This window comes from Homarus americanus, unplaced genomic scaffold (assembly GCF_018991925.1).
Source record: "Homarus americanus isolate GMGI-L3 unplaced genomic scaffold, GMGI_Hamer_2.0 scaffold11628, whole genome shotgun sequence".
Lineage (NCBI taxonomy): Eukaryota > Metazoa > Arthropoda > Malacostraca > Decapoda > Nephropidae > Homarus > Homarus americanus.
Window position 1 is genome coordinate 466,888 of NW_024754732.1, and position 17,277 is coordinate 484,164.

At 35.8% G+C, this 17,277-nt stretch overlaps 2 protein-coding genes across 2 annotated transcripts in view; one reads left to right on the plus strand and one right to left on the minus strand.

Moving 5' to 3' along the window:
- The first annotated feature begins 180 nt into the window (after positions 1 to 180).
- Positions 181 to 9,774, plus strand: LOC121856091 (protein-lysine N-methyltransferase EEF2KMT-like). The gene is made up of 8 exons (XM_042351388.1): positions 181 to 201; positions 1,551 to 1,593; positions 3,704 to 3,856; positions 4,793 to 4,987; positions 5,625 to 5,867; positions 7,028 to 7,133; positions 8,897 to 9,037; positions 9,638 to 9,774. Exons 4-8 carry the CDS (start codon positions 4,862 to 4,864, stop codon positions 9,736 to 9,738), a joined length of 717 nt encoding a protein of 238 aa, XP_042207322.1. The 5' UTR covers positions 181 to 201; positions 1,551 to 1,593; positions 3,704 to 3,856; positions 4,793 to 4,861; the 3' UTR covers positions 9,739 to 9,774.
- Positions 9,775 to 11,194: 1,420 nt separating this feature from the next.
- The window catches only part of LOC121856090 (forkhead box protein J2-like), a 51,229-nt gene continuing 45,146 nt past the window's right edge, over positions 11,195 to 17,277 (minus strand). Inside the window, exon 4 of the mRNA XM_042351387.1 lies at positions 11,195 to 17,004. Coding sequence (XP_042207321.1) covers positions 16,322 to 17,004 — 683 coding nt within the window. The 3' untranslated portion in view covers positions 11,195 to 16,321. The remainder of the gene's footprint in view (positions 17,005 to 17,277) is intronic.

The following is a 17,277-nucleotide window of genomic DNA, read 5'->3' on the forward strand; positions in this document are numbered from 1 at the left end:
GTGTTGGTCAAGTCTTGTCTTGAAAGAGCTCACACTCGGTGCCGTCACAACACTCTCTGGTAGATTGTTCCAAGAGTTCACAACTGAATGTATACTTGTGAATATCGGTGTATACGTGTTTATAGACGTGTGCATTTATGTTAATACATAGTATATTAATGTAGTATATGTGGGGTTAATTTCACCTAGTCGACGAAACAGGTGAGTTTGGGGAAAGAATGCACCAACGTTTCTATACGTATAACAACGTTTCTATACGTATAACAACGTTTCTATACGTATAACAACGTTTCTATACGTATAACAACGTTTCTAAACGTATGTTCAACGTAATCTTGAGCATTTCTGTCTCAGGGCCAATTGCAAAAACATCCGCGGTGTACACCATGCTGCAAGAAGCTACTACGTCACAGCAGTTACTATGGATTCTGGCGTGGTAAATGTTGGAAAATTACCACAAACTGAACGACTAATATTTTTTCTTGAAGTTAGATGACATAAATAAACAAGACCAAATATAACGTAATTAAAAGCTGATTTAGTATTATTCGATTAGTTTTGATGGACTAAAATTACTTTTGGTACCGTATAGCTTCTTTTTTTTAGTTTAACAAATTTATTGACAAAGCCTGGAGTACAGTTTGCTTATTCCGAGTAATTCAGTCAAGTCTTGACACTTGTCACTGTCACGCAGGGCAGAAGTTAATACACAAAGAAATACATCGTATTCATTGACAGCATATATATATATATATATATATATATATGCAAGTAAATCACTGTAGGTGCGCGTGATCCAAGCATATGCTGATAACCACAAGGAAACAAGAAAACACGAAGTTCCCAAGCGCTTTCTAATTCACATCTTCAGGGGTGAGTACAGACTAAGGAGTAATACTTGACAAGGCTAGTACACATACACATACACACACACACACACATATATATATATATATATATATATATATATATATATATATATATATATATATATATATATATATATATATATATATATATATATATATATATATATATATATTGTAGGTAGACGGATACATATGCTTAGAATTGAGTGAATGTTTTAGTCTTAGGCATTTTCTTGTGATTAACAGTTCTGCATATAATGTAACGGTACAATATATAGTACACTTATACTTTACATAAACAGTTCAATTATACCAAGACAGTGCATAATACTTTACAGGTACTGTATATTAACAGTACATGTATACCGGGAGGGTGCGAGTACAATATACACCGCGTCACTGTTGCATAATAAGCACTAATCCAGTGTCATGGAAATACGATAATTATTTTACAACTGTGATTATACCACACCTAAAATGTAATTGTGAAAATGTATTAATCATGGCTTTGTGAAAAACTGTAGAAATTTTCAAGATATAAATACGATGTGGCAATATTGTTATGGACATTCTAGTTCTAATGTTGTTCTTGTGCTTCAACAAGTTAAGGTCTTTAAATGTATTTACACTAGTCCATTAACAATAAATAAACTGTAAGATTTAAGATTTTTCCGATTTCAGATTTATCGGAACTTATCGGAGCAGAGGATACAGTACACGTGAGGTGACAACACAGAACAAATCAAACAAGATTATTAGATTACTGAATATTTCTTTGGACTTGGGCTATTAAAGGGAAGAAATACCTGTAAATAATATTATGCATGACCTAACGTGGCAGTATTTAAGGATGTATCCTGTAAAGGATATAGCTTGGAAGGTAAAGTATACTGTACTGTCCATGTACATTGTAAAGAAACCAATGATGCTGTGCTTGTTGCATCCCTAGACCCAAAATCCTGGGAATGGGACAACTGGCCGCCGCCATCTGGCCGCCGCGGACTGGGGGTAAACTGCAAACGCCTAATTTTGCGCTCTCAAGGCAGGTTAGGTTAGGTTAGGTTAGGTTAGGTAAGGTACTTCATGGGCTGCGGCCAGATGGCGGCGGCCAGTTGTCCTAGACCCCAAATTCCTTTGTCAGTCATTTAAATTGTCGAGTCGAATTATATTATTGGTTGTATTTTCATGATATTATTTAAATTACACCCCTATTTTGTTAAATGATTATAAGTATAGCTCATACCAGTTTCCAATAAGTCTGTCATTTTTTCCAGGGTTTTTTCCCTACACATTCAGATAAATTATTTTCTTACCGTAGGAACAGGTGTAAGATACTATTTAAAAGCATGACGAAAAACATAGTTTTAAAAATATGTTTTAAGTTAATATATGGGCACAATTGCGGAGTTCCTGATGAAGAGAGATGCTTAGAGAAATGAGTTATATGCGGGTAGTAATAGTTAAGGATAAGGGTCCGGTTTAACCAGTTACCTGACAAAAAATCTCTATAGATGAAAAATTATTTTTTATCTCAAGAATTATGCAAATCAAGTTGAGGAATTATACTTTTCATAATTTTTTTCCATAAATTAAGACACTCCATGACTGTCTCCAACTTGGACAATTCAATGAAGTTAAATCCCATGGGGAAACTTTCGTCGTGGCCCTCGACATCTCCAAAGCATTTGATAGGGTATGGCACAAGTCTTTGCTTTCCAAACTTCCCTCCTGTGGTTTCTCTCCCCCACTTTGTTCTCTACTTTCTAGCTTCCTTGAGAACTGATCCATGGCAATTGTTGTCTAGGGATTGATCTCTTGCTCATTCTTTTCCAATAGTGGTGATCCCACAGGGTTCTGTTCTTTCACCTACTCTCTTCCTTCTTTTTTATCAGTGATTTACTTCACAATACTACTAATTCTATCCATTCTTACACTGATGATTCTACTCTTCACTCTTCTTCACACTTTCCTCTTCTCCCTAATGAGGAGGTAGAAACTTGGTTAAATTCAATGGTAATAAAACTCAGTATTTACCAATTGCACTTTCTAAATTAGATGATCTCCCACCAATCACATTTCAGGATGCAATCATTCTGCCAAATTCTAAAATATATATGCTAGGCCTCACCATTTCCTTTAATATGTCATGGAAGCCACACATCCTCAACATTACGAAAGCTGCCTCCCGAAAGCTAGGAATGCTGTACAGATGCAGTAGCTACTTCACTCCTGAGCAGTTGCTTCAAGTTTATAAGGGATTCATTCATCCTAACTTGGAGTACTGCTCTCATATCTTGAGTGGCTCCTCTTCTGTCCAACTTTTAGATAGGGTGGAATCAAAGGCATTTCATCTTATTAGCTCTCCTCCTTTAGTTGATAATCATTCTTCCCTTTCTCTTCACTGCAATGTTTCTTCACTCTGTCTCTTTTACAAGTACTTTAACAGGCATCCTGTGTACCGCCGGCGAGGCCGTGGGCTAGTAGCACATGTCTTGCCCGCGGTGCACACCTTTTCTCTGTGGATGTAGGTCGCACTAGAATAACCTATTACTTATAGTACATGCTTCTTTCCTCACACAGCCAAACTGTAGAATGCGCTGCCTTTTTCTGTGTTTCCACACTCTTGCAATCTGTTTCACTTCAAAAAGCTGGTTTTCCGGCATCTTCATGGTGTAGATTAATATAATCTATTTCTTTTCTATTTTTAATTTCTTTTTACTCTTATTTTTTCGCCCCCTAGGCCCCATTGTGGGTCGATGACCTGTGCCCGGTCGGGCTATTCCTGTAAAAAAAAAAATATATAATAAAAATAACTTTACTGTATTGTCTTTCAGGATATCCAGACTACACTTCAAAAACATGAAAATTCTGATGCAGAGTGGTTTCAGAAAAAGCTTCTTGACTGCACAGTTCGTCACCCAATTGCTTTGAAATATCCTGTGTCTTTGGGATACAGTCAACTCTTCCTTAAAACACTCTTGTCTAAGGTACAAGTAATACTGTACTTATATTAGACTATAAGGGGTTATCATACCATGGCTCCAGTACAGTTGCATTTACAATTGCTGATTTTTACGGTTTTTGCCCTAGTACTTTGTCTCCTTTGAAAATGTCACATATTCCCAGAATGACTACTGTACTGTCAGCCAATGATAATCTAACCTAACCTCATCTAATGGGAAGTACCGGTAGACAAAAAGGGAGAAGATGGACTGGGATGTTACCATTGTTTACATACATATGAGTGATAGTTATGGGCAGACTGGGAGATAGTTTTTTTGTAGTTAATTTTCTGGCCTTAATAGATATCTTGAGTAAGGCCTCATTCTTGTTAGGAACCCAAAGGTTAAATCCACATGCTTGTGTGTGTAGTACATAGATCACATAATCAATATTCATTAAAAAATGAGAAAATAAGTTAAACCCCATACTGTATTTATGAGATTACAGTACAGGTACAATTGTAAACATGCAATTGATCTTTGGGTTATAGATTACTGTAGTTAGGGTAGGATTGTTACCTTCTTTTCCTTGAATAATTGAAAATTTTGACATTTATTTTTGGTGTAGGTCCTTTGTACATGTTCATAAGATCACAGAGCATTGTCTGTCACACATGAACTCACTTGAGAACTATGTTATTTACATTAAGAAGGAAAGATTGTAATGATGCAGACAGTAGTATTGAATTAATTATTTTGTATTTTCGTTTATTATTATTTTTGGGGTGATGGTTTTCCTGAGACATAAGTTTCTGACGTAAGTTAGCAGTTGTTATGCCACCAATTTGTCTGTTTTGTGTTTATATACTGTACTGAGTCACATTTGTAGTTGATGTGGAAAAATAGAATAGATAGATAAACAGTATAGCGCGAATTCTTAATGTTCGACTGTACTGATAAGAGATCTAAATATTATTACAGATTGAAGAGTGCAGTGAAGAGGTATTAGAAGATGTATATTTTGCCTACACAGATATACTCTCTCGGGAGATGTCCCCTTCTTGCGGCGACAACTTCTGTTACCGGACGTACTATTTTAGTGAATCTCTCATCATAACCCTGAAGGAAACATCCAACCTTGTTTGTGATGGCACAACAGGCATGTGTACTTGGGAGGTTAGTTACTGCCTTCATTTGTGATACTGTAATGTCATTTAGATCAATTCGTCTTTATGAACTGAGAACTGAGTGATGACATACATAAGAATAACAGGTGTGTAAAACATTACTACTCGTCCAGTCAATAAAGTAACGTTGGGTCTAGTTAGTACTCTACTTGGAGGGTAACTGCCTGGAAACACCAGATGCAGTTGGGATAAAGACCCTACTGGAAATAAGCATCTCATGGCTTTGTCGGTTATATATAACCCAAGCTGTTGGGTTGGCCAAGATGTAATTACCACAATAAATCAATAAATCCTTGAATAAATTAATTAACAGGCTATATTTTGAGAGGGAAATTTAAAGTAATACCCAAGTGAGGATAAAAGAAAAGTAAAGTGATAAGGTTACCTGTTGGCAGCTATGCAGTGGCCAACTCTTGTGAGGAGAGTTTGCCAGTGAAGTGAGGCATCTCAGTTAACTTTTATTGTATTGCTTTTAAACCGATTAAAAATGTGATATTATAATATAGTCTAACACTGGTCATTATAGTACTGTACTGTAGTATTTAAATACCTGGTAAGTACTTATGAAATGACTTTGACAGTGTCTTTGGTGTAGTTATAGCTGAAGGGAGACTTTTGTTTTACAGGCTAGCCATGTTTTAGCAGAATGGTGTTGCAAGGAGGCCCATCGCTTTCAAGATAAAAATGTTTTAGAGCTTGGGGCTGGTTTGGGCCTGTTGGGTTTAGCTGTTGTGCAGAGCTGCAAGCCTTCATCATACACCTTTACTGACTTACATCCTTCAGTCCTAAACACATTAACTGAAAATGTCCAAATTAATCTAAATAAAGTGCCACATGACAAACAAAGTGCACCTAACAAGGATATTTGGGTAAGTTGCTCCTTATTAGTATAACATGACCCATGAAATTTAACTGTAAATTAAGTTTGCAACCTTTTTATCTTATTTATTGTTGATTATATCAGGATTTTTTTCATGTTAAAGGATAAAGGATTCATTTAGTTTATCATTAACAGGCTATCATGAGTGATCTATAAGGCTACAATGCTATTACTAAATACTTTCTGTTCTTCAGTTATGGTTACACAATGAAAGCCTGCCACACATAACACATCCAGCCATTGAATTCTGGATTGTTCTACTCCAGGAAAGATTCAGGCTCATGGAGTCAAAGAGAACTGACTGTTTCATCAGGTCTTGTGTTATGAAACCCTCTTGGGCCTTAAAAGGAAATTGAAATTCCCTTCATTTCTATCCTTTTTTGTAACTATACAATAAAACCTTGATATAACAGACTTCTCTCTCCATATAATCCTTTTTGCAGGTAGTAGGTAGTAAGCAACTACCAAACAGGGAGGTACTACCGCCTGGGAAGATATTGGAAGCATAATGTGTTGTCTAACGGTAGACCTTGCTGCCATATGGCATCACAAAAATTGTGACCAAATCCTAGGTTGCTGACCTGACTTTCTGCCTCATTTACACACAATTGCAGGGTCTCAGTTGTTTCTCTTACTTGGACAACATAACATACATAATGTATATCGTTTCTCACTCTTGAATTATTTTTTTTCGTTTTTGTATTTATTATTATTATAATTATTATTATTATTATATATACAGTACGGTATATATATTTTTTTAATTTGCTGTTAATTTTATTAATTGTTGTAATAAAAATAATAGATAGTAGTTATTATTATTATTTATTATTAACATATTTTTCGCCCCCCAGGCCCTGATGTGGGTCAGTGATTTGTGCTCAGGTGGGCTAATCCCCGTAAAAAAAAGAAAAAAAAAAAAGATGGGGATTTCACATCTGACGGACACCTCGATATAACGGACAACTTTTCTTCTCTGTATAATCCATTAAATATTTAGGTTTCATTCTACTGTATTTCATTATCAATGTGAGATTTAAAAGATCAATAGAAAATACACGTACTCAATTCTTCTTTCCCCGGTGCTTGAAATATTGGACTAAGCTCCTACAAATGGATAGTGAAATAATATCTCATAATTTCTTTCAGGTTGATGAGATTACAATGAAGTACAACAACACTGATGCTCAAATACGGAGATTAGACTGGGAGAGTGACTCATTTGATGACCAACTTGATGTTATTCTTGCTGCAGGTAAATGTATTAGTTTCTGATGTGTTGAGAAATAGTTTTGCATATATATATATATATATGAGGTTTGTCCAAAAAGAAACCAAACTTTTTAAAAAACAAATTTATTGCTTTACTTACAACCTACTCAGACTTGTCTCCTTTAAAGTACTCCCCTCCACTGTTGATACACCGCTACCAAGTTTTTCCCAGTTCTGGAACGCCTCCTGGAATGCGTTTTGAGGGATGGTGAGCAGGTCTCGTAGCGAATTTTCTTCTATCTCTTCTATCGTCTGAAATCGGTGACCTTTCTGGGTGGATTTCAACTTTGGGAACAAAAAAAAGTTCGCAGGGGCTAGATCCGGAGAGTAGGGCGACCGAGGGACGATAGTCGTCTCGTGCTTCGCCAAAAAGTCACAGATAAGGAGCGACGCGTGAGCAGGTGCATTGTCATGGTGCAGCATCCAGGTCTTGTTTGTCCATGCCTCAGGCCTCTTCCTTTGCACTGCCTCCCTCAAACACTTCATGACCTTCAAGTAAAAATTTATTGATTGTCTGACGACGTGGAACAAACTCATGAAACGGCGCCCTTCCAATCAAAAAAGACGATCAACATCACCTCCACATTTGAGCGACTCTGATGTCCAGATTTCGGATCGTCTTCGGTGGATGTTCTTCCCCTTTTGAAATGCTGGTACCTCACGTGACATTGCGTATGGCTCAAACAATCATCCCATAAGCCTGTTGTAACATTTGAAAAGCCTCCTTAAAAGTTTTTCCCAATTTGAAACAGAATTTCACGCAAACACGTTGCTCCTCAAGATCCTTCATTGTTCAACTTGCAACAAATCACCAAGTGCACTAAACACACGTTCACTCTAGCACGTGTAGCTTGATAACTAATTGACATGGCGTGATGAGGCTAGTCTTAGACTAAAGGTCAAGGTCACCACTACACAGTGCTCCCATCGTGAGCACGCTGCGCCGGCTTGTTGGCGCGCTATTTAAAAATTTCTGTTTCTTTTTGGACAGACCTCTTATATATACAGCTCCTCCCCGCCTTACGACCTACTCGACTTACGACCAGCCGCACTTACGACCTGCCTCAGTCGTACCAAAATTTTGTCAAATTATGTATTTTTGAGTCACAACGTCAGTACAGAGACAAAATTGTTGTTTGTAATTCATTTTAAAATGGCTGGCAAGCTTAAAAGTGAGAGATTTTTGGTGCTGAGAAGAAAAAGAGACACCCATTTTAGAATTTATATGTATTATTCAAGCATTTTTTACTTACGACCTGGATTTGGGTCCCTAACTCCGTCATGAGTCAGGGAGGAGCTATATATATATATATATATATATATATATATATATATATATATATATATATATATATATATATATATATATATATATATATATATATATATATATATATGTATGTATGTATGTATGTATGTATGTATGTATGTATGTATGTATGTATGTATGTATGTATGTATGTATGTATGTATGTATGTATGTGTATGTATGTATGTATGTATGTATGTATGTATGTATGTATGTATGTATGTATGTATGTATGTATGTATGTATGTATGTATGTATGTATGTATGTATGTATGTATGTATGTATGTATGTATGTATGTATGTATGTATGTATGTATGTATGTATGTATGTATATATATATATATATATATATATATATATATATATATATATATATATATATATATATATATATATATATACTTTTTTATTGAGTTCTGGTGTTTTGTCTTTCAGATGTGGTTTATGACACCGAGGTTATCAGACAGTTAGTGAAGACATTGATGGGAACGCTAAGCAAGCAACCTGGAATAGCTGTTTATATAGCCAGCACTGTGAGGAACCCAGATACATACAGTTACTTCAAGGAGTTATTGGGTAAAGTCTAAACATAAGCCTCTTATTTATATACATACCTAACTCTAATATACACAACTGTACAGGTATATGTCTGTGGTGACTCTTGGGTACGCTGTTTACATTCTCGCCGTGCGGTTAAGAGGACTTGTTTTTTATTCTAGTGCACGATAAAACTTTGGTCAAGTTCCTCTGGCCCCGTGGTCTCCCCAGCAGGAATTTTGGAGACCTGGAATGAACCTTTTATATTGTAATACCCGATTAAAATAATCCTAATTTTCAAACTCCTGAGTACCTCGTACAATAAATAGTCACTCACAGAAGTCCATTTGCTTTTACCCTGAACCACGAACCCTGAGATTCAGACTCATGAACCCAAAGCATTTATGGACAGAATAATTATCAGTCTACTACTTCGAGTTCACGAGTCTGAATCTCAGAGTACAGTATGTGGTTCATGGGGGAAGGCGTTTGTACATATCCTCTTTGTTGAGACTTGAGTAAACTCCCTCCCTTTATCCTGAAAGATCTGAGTAGGAACCTCATTGTCCTTTATCAAATGTCTTTAAGAAATAGTTTTGGTTATATTTATTTGTTAATTATCACCATTGTTTTTTTCAGCATCGAAGAGAGTGGTAACGCAGTCAGAAACACATCATCACCATCAAGCTTCTCCATCACAACCTCAGCTGTCTGTGAACATCCTCCACTTAACACTATAGTATAGTATGTATCAATGTCATTAAATGAAGTACGTACACAGTTATTTCTTTTATCCATTAACTTAAAAAACTTCGTACTTACTTAGGAAACCTGGACTCTTTTCTTTTTTCAACTCCAAGAATTTTTCTATCTTAAATCAAAAGAGTTTTTGTGATAGGTTCTGCCCAAAAGGCTCTTCCAGTACATTGGAGTGGGAAGAATTTTTGAGCATGGGTGGGAGACCTGTGTGTAGAGATGAGGGACAATTTACTGTAAGGTGTGGGAAATTGGAATAAGAATGTTTTAGGAACTAAGAAGCTAAAAATTAGGAGAGAACTGTCCTTCAAGGGTTGTGGGAAAGATTTAAACAAGTCTTTTACACTAAAACCACTTAAACTATCTCTTTCTTTACCATTTTTCAAAGTGTTATAACTTGGAAAAACAAATGTTTTCTAATTTCCAGCAACATTTAACAAAATTATCATAACTTGTACCCCTCAACTCTACACACAGGTTTCTCCTTCAAAGTAAAAAATTCTTCAATCTTCTTCATCTTTCACCTCTACACCACAACCTGAAACTAGAAAAATAAATAGTTAACTAACTATTAAAACTTAACAATACCGTCCATTTGGTTTTTAATTTCCACGAACAACATGGCATCGTCCGCAAACATTTGTCGGAGGAGTGTTGTATAGCTTCTGGCATGTCATTTATGTCCAGTATATTCCTAAACCTTTAACACTTCAGGGCTGGAAGTCGTGAGTTAACGTTTGCCTTGTGTATGAAGAAGACAGTACAGTACAAACATAAGTGGATGAGAGAGAATTTGGGACAAGTGAAGGAATGAAGGAGTTATGATAGGGAATTAAGGTGAAAAACTTAGAGGCTACAGTGGCAGTATTGTAATCAACAAGGTGATAGACTAACTCGTTCATTACTGACTGTTATTGTGTCTTAAAACTAATATACTCATTAGCCTCTAAACAAAGTGAGTAACGTCCTCTATCTTGACACATTTAACAACACATAACACACTTCCACCAGATATTTACATCTCAAAAATCCAATCTAACTTTAGGATAAAAAATCAGTCAGCTCACCCAAGATCCTCTCTGTCCATGTGACTAAGCTGCCCCCTCCACACACACTACATCTTCTCTACCCTAAAAGTCAGCTAACAAAGTCCATTTACCTCTTCCCCTGAACTATTAACTCCTAGATTCAGACTTGTGAACCTGATGCAGTAGACTAATACATTATTCTCTCCATTAACACTTTGGATTTATGAGTCTGAATCTGAGGGTTAGTGGTTCAGGGGGAGAGGCGAACGGACTTTAGTAGTTGACCGTGCATGCTCAACCTTCACTTAACAGACTCACTCCATCATTATCCATCTTGCTGTTTTACCGTTAGTACGCCAACAGTATCCTCGTACCACATATAAAACAATAAGGATCTCAGAGACATACCAAACACAAAAACTAAGTTTATTTGAAGACTACATAAAAAGTCAAACTTGCTGATGATGTCACGACAATGCCTTGTGTTAGTAATCATTGTGCATATGAGGAAGTGCTTTGCATATTGGTAATGATCTGTCTTTCCAAAATTTATAATTGGTGATAGTCATGTATTATACAAGTCATCATCCAAAGGCAAATTTTGGAAAATGCATACAAATATAAATACCGACAATACAGAATGAGTTAATCATGTTAGTATAGTATTTACAGTAATGATACATACAGTGTTCCATAGGAAATAGTCATAGTAATGGTTGTTACTTCACATTACATGAAGTCAAATGCCCAAGTCCTATGCTTTTGTTGTTATTGTCTTGTTAGGGAGAGTACAGTACAGGATGTGAACTGAGACTCAGATACAGTACAAGTTAGTGGACAACATCAAGCAGTCAAACTTTGCTCAGTTGTGTGAGAAATAAAGTCCAATATTGTTTTCTCCAGTTGAGATTATGTCAAAGGAAGGAGTTTTTATAAAGACTTTCAGTACTTAACATTATATGCTGTAAATCTTCAGTGCCACTAGCAGTACCGATGTAGACTCTGTGTTTGGACAACTAATTTACGCTTGTATGTCTATTCATGCATATTGATAATTAACGTAACTATTTTAAGTCAAGTGTTTCACCTATTTTATTGTATTTAAATGAGAAAAGTGCAAAGTTGATAGATTGAGGAGGAATATTTGTTCTACTGTACTTTGCAATAATTGTCTGATCAGAACTGGCCTGGTGCGTCACAGGGGAGAACTGCGGTCGTGTTTGCAATGAGCTTAAGCATACACTGTAGCCATCTGCAATATTATTTAATGCATTTATACTTTATTTGTATATTTTTTTGTAAGTCGATAAAACAAAGCAGATGGTGACAGTTGGTGCAAGCAAAGCACTGTATGAAAGCTGTGTTAGAGAAGCTTATTGGGTATCTGCAGTGGTTTAAAATGTACATTAGCAGTTGTTTACAGAACATCTGGGTTTTTCTAGATATTTGGGTTTTTTACATAATATTTGGATTTTTTTTACAGAAGAGTTGTTTACAGAACATTGGAAATTGTTTATAGAACATCAGCAGTTGCTTAAGGGAACATCAAGGAGGAGGAGGAGGAGGGGGGGGTGTTTACACTGCACAAAGGGTCAGGGGATGTAGTTACAGGGAACACGAGGAGTTGTATCACCAGTCACTGGGTATTGGGGAGAAAGTACTGCAGGGATGTTTCATACATATAAGGGAGACCATTCATTCACTGGTCCTTTATTGACCACGTACTGTAACTTAACACAGTCAACAGATCTTTATACCATTATTAAGTTTGGCCAATATTTACCTTTTAATATTGATGCCAGAATAATTTATACTTATTAATCATTATTTTAGTAGTTATTAATTATGTACAGTATATATTAATTGACTAATTTGGCATTGTACTTCAGATCTTGGATGAATAATATTAGATAAGGAATCATGATTACCCAGAGCTGTAATGTCAAGATGGCAGAAATACTGTAGCTTTGTTAACCTTGTGAGCTGCCGTACCCAACTTTTCTTAAGTATTCAAATGTATTAACAGTTTCTAGACAATGTTACAGTATTGTGCGTTTTTGTTACAGTTCAAATATATACAAAAGGTTTTATGAATTCACGAGACATGGGTTTAATCTCTTGGCTTATCAGAGTGATAAGGCTCCCCGATGTAACAAAGCTTTTTTTATATAATTTTAATTCCTTACTATATATGGCACTTTTATACTTGCCATATATCTCTCAGTATTTTATCAACATTGTTAATAAAAAAGTGTAAGGTAATTTATCCTTCAATAGTGCAATATATGACATGAGTGCACAGTGCAATAATAACATTGCCCCGACTAGATATGCAACGTTGCCCCATATATTTGGTGCTTAATTTAACTTTGATATAGTTTTGAGCTTCTAAAAACAAGTAAAGTCTTTAAATATAGGATTGTATATGGCAATACAGAACTGCTCTTGTTTATCGGTTATTGTCGTCAGTTTCCATTTTAGTGAACACATTTTTTAACCCATTCTTTAACTTATATGTATATTCAAGGATAGACATTAATTTTTATAAGTCGACTGTTCCACCAGGTATAGAGATGCGATATTCTCACAAATAAATATAATAATAATGATAATAATACATAAAGACAATTACCCAGTACTCAACTTTTTTCATATACAAGTACCTGTAGTATTCTTTGAGAATTGATAAAAGTTGCTTATTTATCTTTAAATTATAAATAAAATGTGATTTTCTGATTTTAAAGTTAAGTTTTGTGGAAATTCTTTGTGTAACTTTGATTTGTAGCTGACAGACACAGACAGAGACAGACAGACAACAATTAATGTCAATCCCTGAGATCTATAAATAAATTCATAATAATACATAAAACTAGATCACATTGGTTTAAATAAAATAAGCATGATTACAGTTCATTGTGAATTAGAAAACAAAGGATCATTAATTTTCTTCATTTTAAAGACTGAAGTAAACGATATACTGTACACAAGTGAATAAAATTGGCATTTTTCCTGTCTTTTGGAGTATCAGCTTGATATCTTTTGGCATTATTGTCACTGATAACATTATTAGTAAATAAATATACAATATTATCAAAATACAATGATCATCTGTATTGTCTAATGAATATAGTGCTTCTACTGCTAAAATCATACTAGTTCTAGAATCACTCATTGTCTAATAAGTGAAATTATTTATTTACTTTTTACAATCACCCCTTAAATTATCGTTTCATACAGATGTTTAGATTCATTCACAAACATCCTTCATGTGTACAGAAAAGCAGGCTACTCTTTAAAGTTACTGACTAGATATACTCAGTCAGATTCATTTCTCGTCTTCAAAAGAAAGTACATAGATGGAAACTCGTTTCTACACAGATGAGCGTCTCCAAGTCTCTAAATTCATTGCACCACTGGACAGAATGACATTAGTCTAGGGAAGTAGTGAACAAAATCAAGATATAGGACAAGATATAGTGGAGGAGGAGCTTCTTGAATCCTCAGAAAGGTAAAGAGTGGAAAAATATGTCAGTCAGAGACACTTATGTCAACTTGAGTACATCATACTGTGTAGTGTGTACACAAATACTCCCCCATTGCCGTGAATGTTAAGTAAATCTTCAGCTGTAAAAGATCAAACGTAAATACTCAAGGTTGATTAGCTGCAATAATATAAACTGTCAGGAATAATTTGATGTTGGGAACTTGTTGAATAATCTACAATGTATGATGTGAGAGTAACAAGTGTGAACCCTCTTAAATCCAGGTTAGAGCAATGCTAGACTGTGTTCAGGGACATTCAGTAACCCCTTTACATGCTTAGTACAGTACCTATTGATTGAGAGGTTCTAAGAGGTGAATGATCGTCCAAACGGCCAATAAGCCAACATAAGATGAAGATGATAATAAGGTGAAACATAAGTTTAATAGCTTTTATCAGTCTGAACTGGAGTATAAAGTAGACGTTCTTTTATGATGATTGCCAAATATTTATTGAATAATATAGATTTTCACAATTGCAATTTATTCTCTTTAATTTTATGTCCCTTCACACTCTATCTTCTGAACCCAACCAGATCTTTTATGGTGCAGTACACCAACGAGATTTAATAATGTGATAATTTCAATGGTTTATTCTTTATGGCAACAGAGAACATTTTACAGCAGTTTTAGTATATTGTTGTTGTGACTATGTAAAGAACTGATGCTCAAATACTTCCATACCAGCAATCCCTTCTTACTTAATGCTATGTATCCCTCACACAAACATGATATACCAAGACACAGGCATACATTTTTCATCAAACACCCAGTTGGAATACACATTCAGGAGAAGGGATATTTCCTCAGGATAACAAGCATGAAGAAGGCATACATTCCAAAGCAGGTTTAAGTTTCAGAGGCAAGCAGACAGACTCTCAAGCATACGCTCCAGGAACCGAGGGACGGAGACTTAAGGTTCTCTTGTCGGACCTGGACGGATATAGACTGGACGGAGTGCAGGGTTCGGGCGTCTCATAGGATGGGACGGCAAGTTGGACAACAACATTAAGATAGGCTACAAGCTACCTTCACTATATTACAATAATGGCCTTAGAATACAAGTCTATATATATATTACAATACTCTAATTTGCAAAGGACAAAATAATTTATAGATAAATGACTAGATTAAGTACAAGGTAAAACTGCCATAGCAAACACGACTATGTACACTCGCAAATGTAGAGCAAAAGACACGTATATGACTAGATTAAGTATGTAGGTGACTTAGTAATCCATATTTTACCTGTAAGAATTTTTGGAGGGGAGACTTTCTCTTTTATTGTCATTATTATTTAATTCATGAAATTCTCCCAGTTATCTTCTATCAGACAAAATAAAGTGTATGGTATAAACCCAATATTGTTTTTAAAAGTTATCACAAGTGTTAAGTTATTGGCTTTGTGCATTTAGGAGCAACGTATTTAAGCTCGAGAGAAGTGTGTGAACATTCTCCACCAATATGAGGCTATATGGCACAACGAATTCAGGTGTTCCCACAAGTTATAGCTAGGCTGGGTAATGGCTGGCTGCCGGACACTCACTCACTCGCTATGAGATTGATATAACCAGCATATACAACCAACTTTAAGAGAGAGAGTTTGCCTATATTGTCTTGATGACACACCTAGCTCTTCCACTCTATGAGAAAATAATAGTACTGTACTGCCTACACTAGTTCTAATGATGTAATCCCAAGTGAAGAAATAAGTAGGACCGAGAAAATAATTATTGTGGTTAAATCCTTCTTTTTCAAAGAACGAAGAAGAAATATTTAAATTATCTCACAAATTGCATTAGAAGTTTTTATATGTTCATGTAAGGATTTTCTGGTTTCAAACTGAGGCATGCAAGATTTCTTGATTTTTCACTTGACGTGTATTTTTGTTTCAGCTACCATTCACTTTGCTACAAGATACACTTACTGAATACCTTCTATATCAAAGCATTCTTCTTATTGTCTTATGATTCCTATATAACGTTATGTATAGGTAATTTTACAGAACGTCCAAGTCAATAAAATTGTCAAAGTCAAGATTGGCATCAAGTAAGGACAAAGTTTTAGCTTCATCCCAACCAGAGTCAGGACCCCAGCAAGCATGAGCATCTTGAACTAACACGGGCGCTGCTGACGGTTCCAATGGTGTGAGTTGTGTGAGGCTACTACAAAATGTATTGATGGAGGAGAACTCCCCATAACCTCCTTTATTCCAGTTCCCACTACCATTAATATCGAGGGAAGAAGTAAGAGAGTCTGCATCATCGTTGGAGGCTTCAGAGTACTCAGGGCTAGTGAAGAGATCCTCCTCTACCCCAAGTGATGCAGGACTGAGCTCTAAGGATGGTAACGTAGGTGATGTGTTGGTGGTAGAGGTGGTGATGGTGACAATCTGCTGGTGTTGTTGAGAACTCGGATGGTCATTGATGTGGATATGATGGTGGTGAGGAAGATTTTGGTGATGCTGCTGGTGCTGCTGTAGAGATTGTGTCGAGGAGGTGGTGGTGGTGATAGTGGAGGGGTAAGTAGATGGGTCTCCTGTCTGACTGAGATCTGTCACTAATTCTTGAGCTCGACATGGCCAAGACTCATCATGAACTTCTTCACCAAGTATAGTAGACCAGACTAAGTCATCACGTAGGTTACTGCCTGCCTCGCCAAAATCCCCATCCACTTCAACACCTGAAAAAAAAATGTCTTAATTGAGTTTACTGGTAATTTAAAGCAATAAAGCTGTATATCTCTGTAAGGACAAACATCAACCTTTGGGGATCAATAATTATCTGATTTAAAAAGTTAATTACCAAAGAAATTATCGTCTTAGAGATCTTCTAATACTGAGCAATCTAGCTTCAGAGAATATTGATTTAAATTGTATACAATATGTACAGTCAGTCAAGTGAAAACTGTGACCAAAATCTTCGGGTGTATGGAGACATGACTAGCTTGCTAGCC

What these genes read in the sequence shown, in the direction of transcription:
- LOC121856091 (XM_042351388.1), top strand. Translation starts at nt 4,862, where the DNA reads ATGTCCCCTTCTTGCGGCGACAACTTCTGTTACCGGACGTACTATTTT. An exon ending in CAGGCATGTGTACTTGGGAG is followed by an intron (nt 4,988 to 5,624) that starts GTTAGTTACTGC and finishes TTTGTTTTACAG; the next exon opens with GCTAGCCATGTTTTAGCAGA. An exon ending in TGATGTTATTCTTGCTGCAG is followed by an intron (nt 7,134 to 8,896) that starts GTAAATGTATTA and finishes TTTGTCTTTCAG; the next exon opens with ATGTGGTTTATGACACCGAG.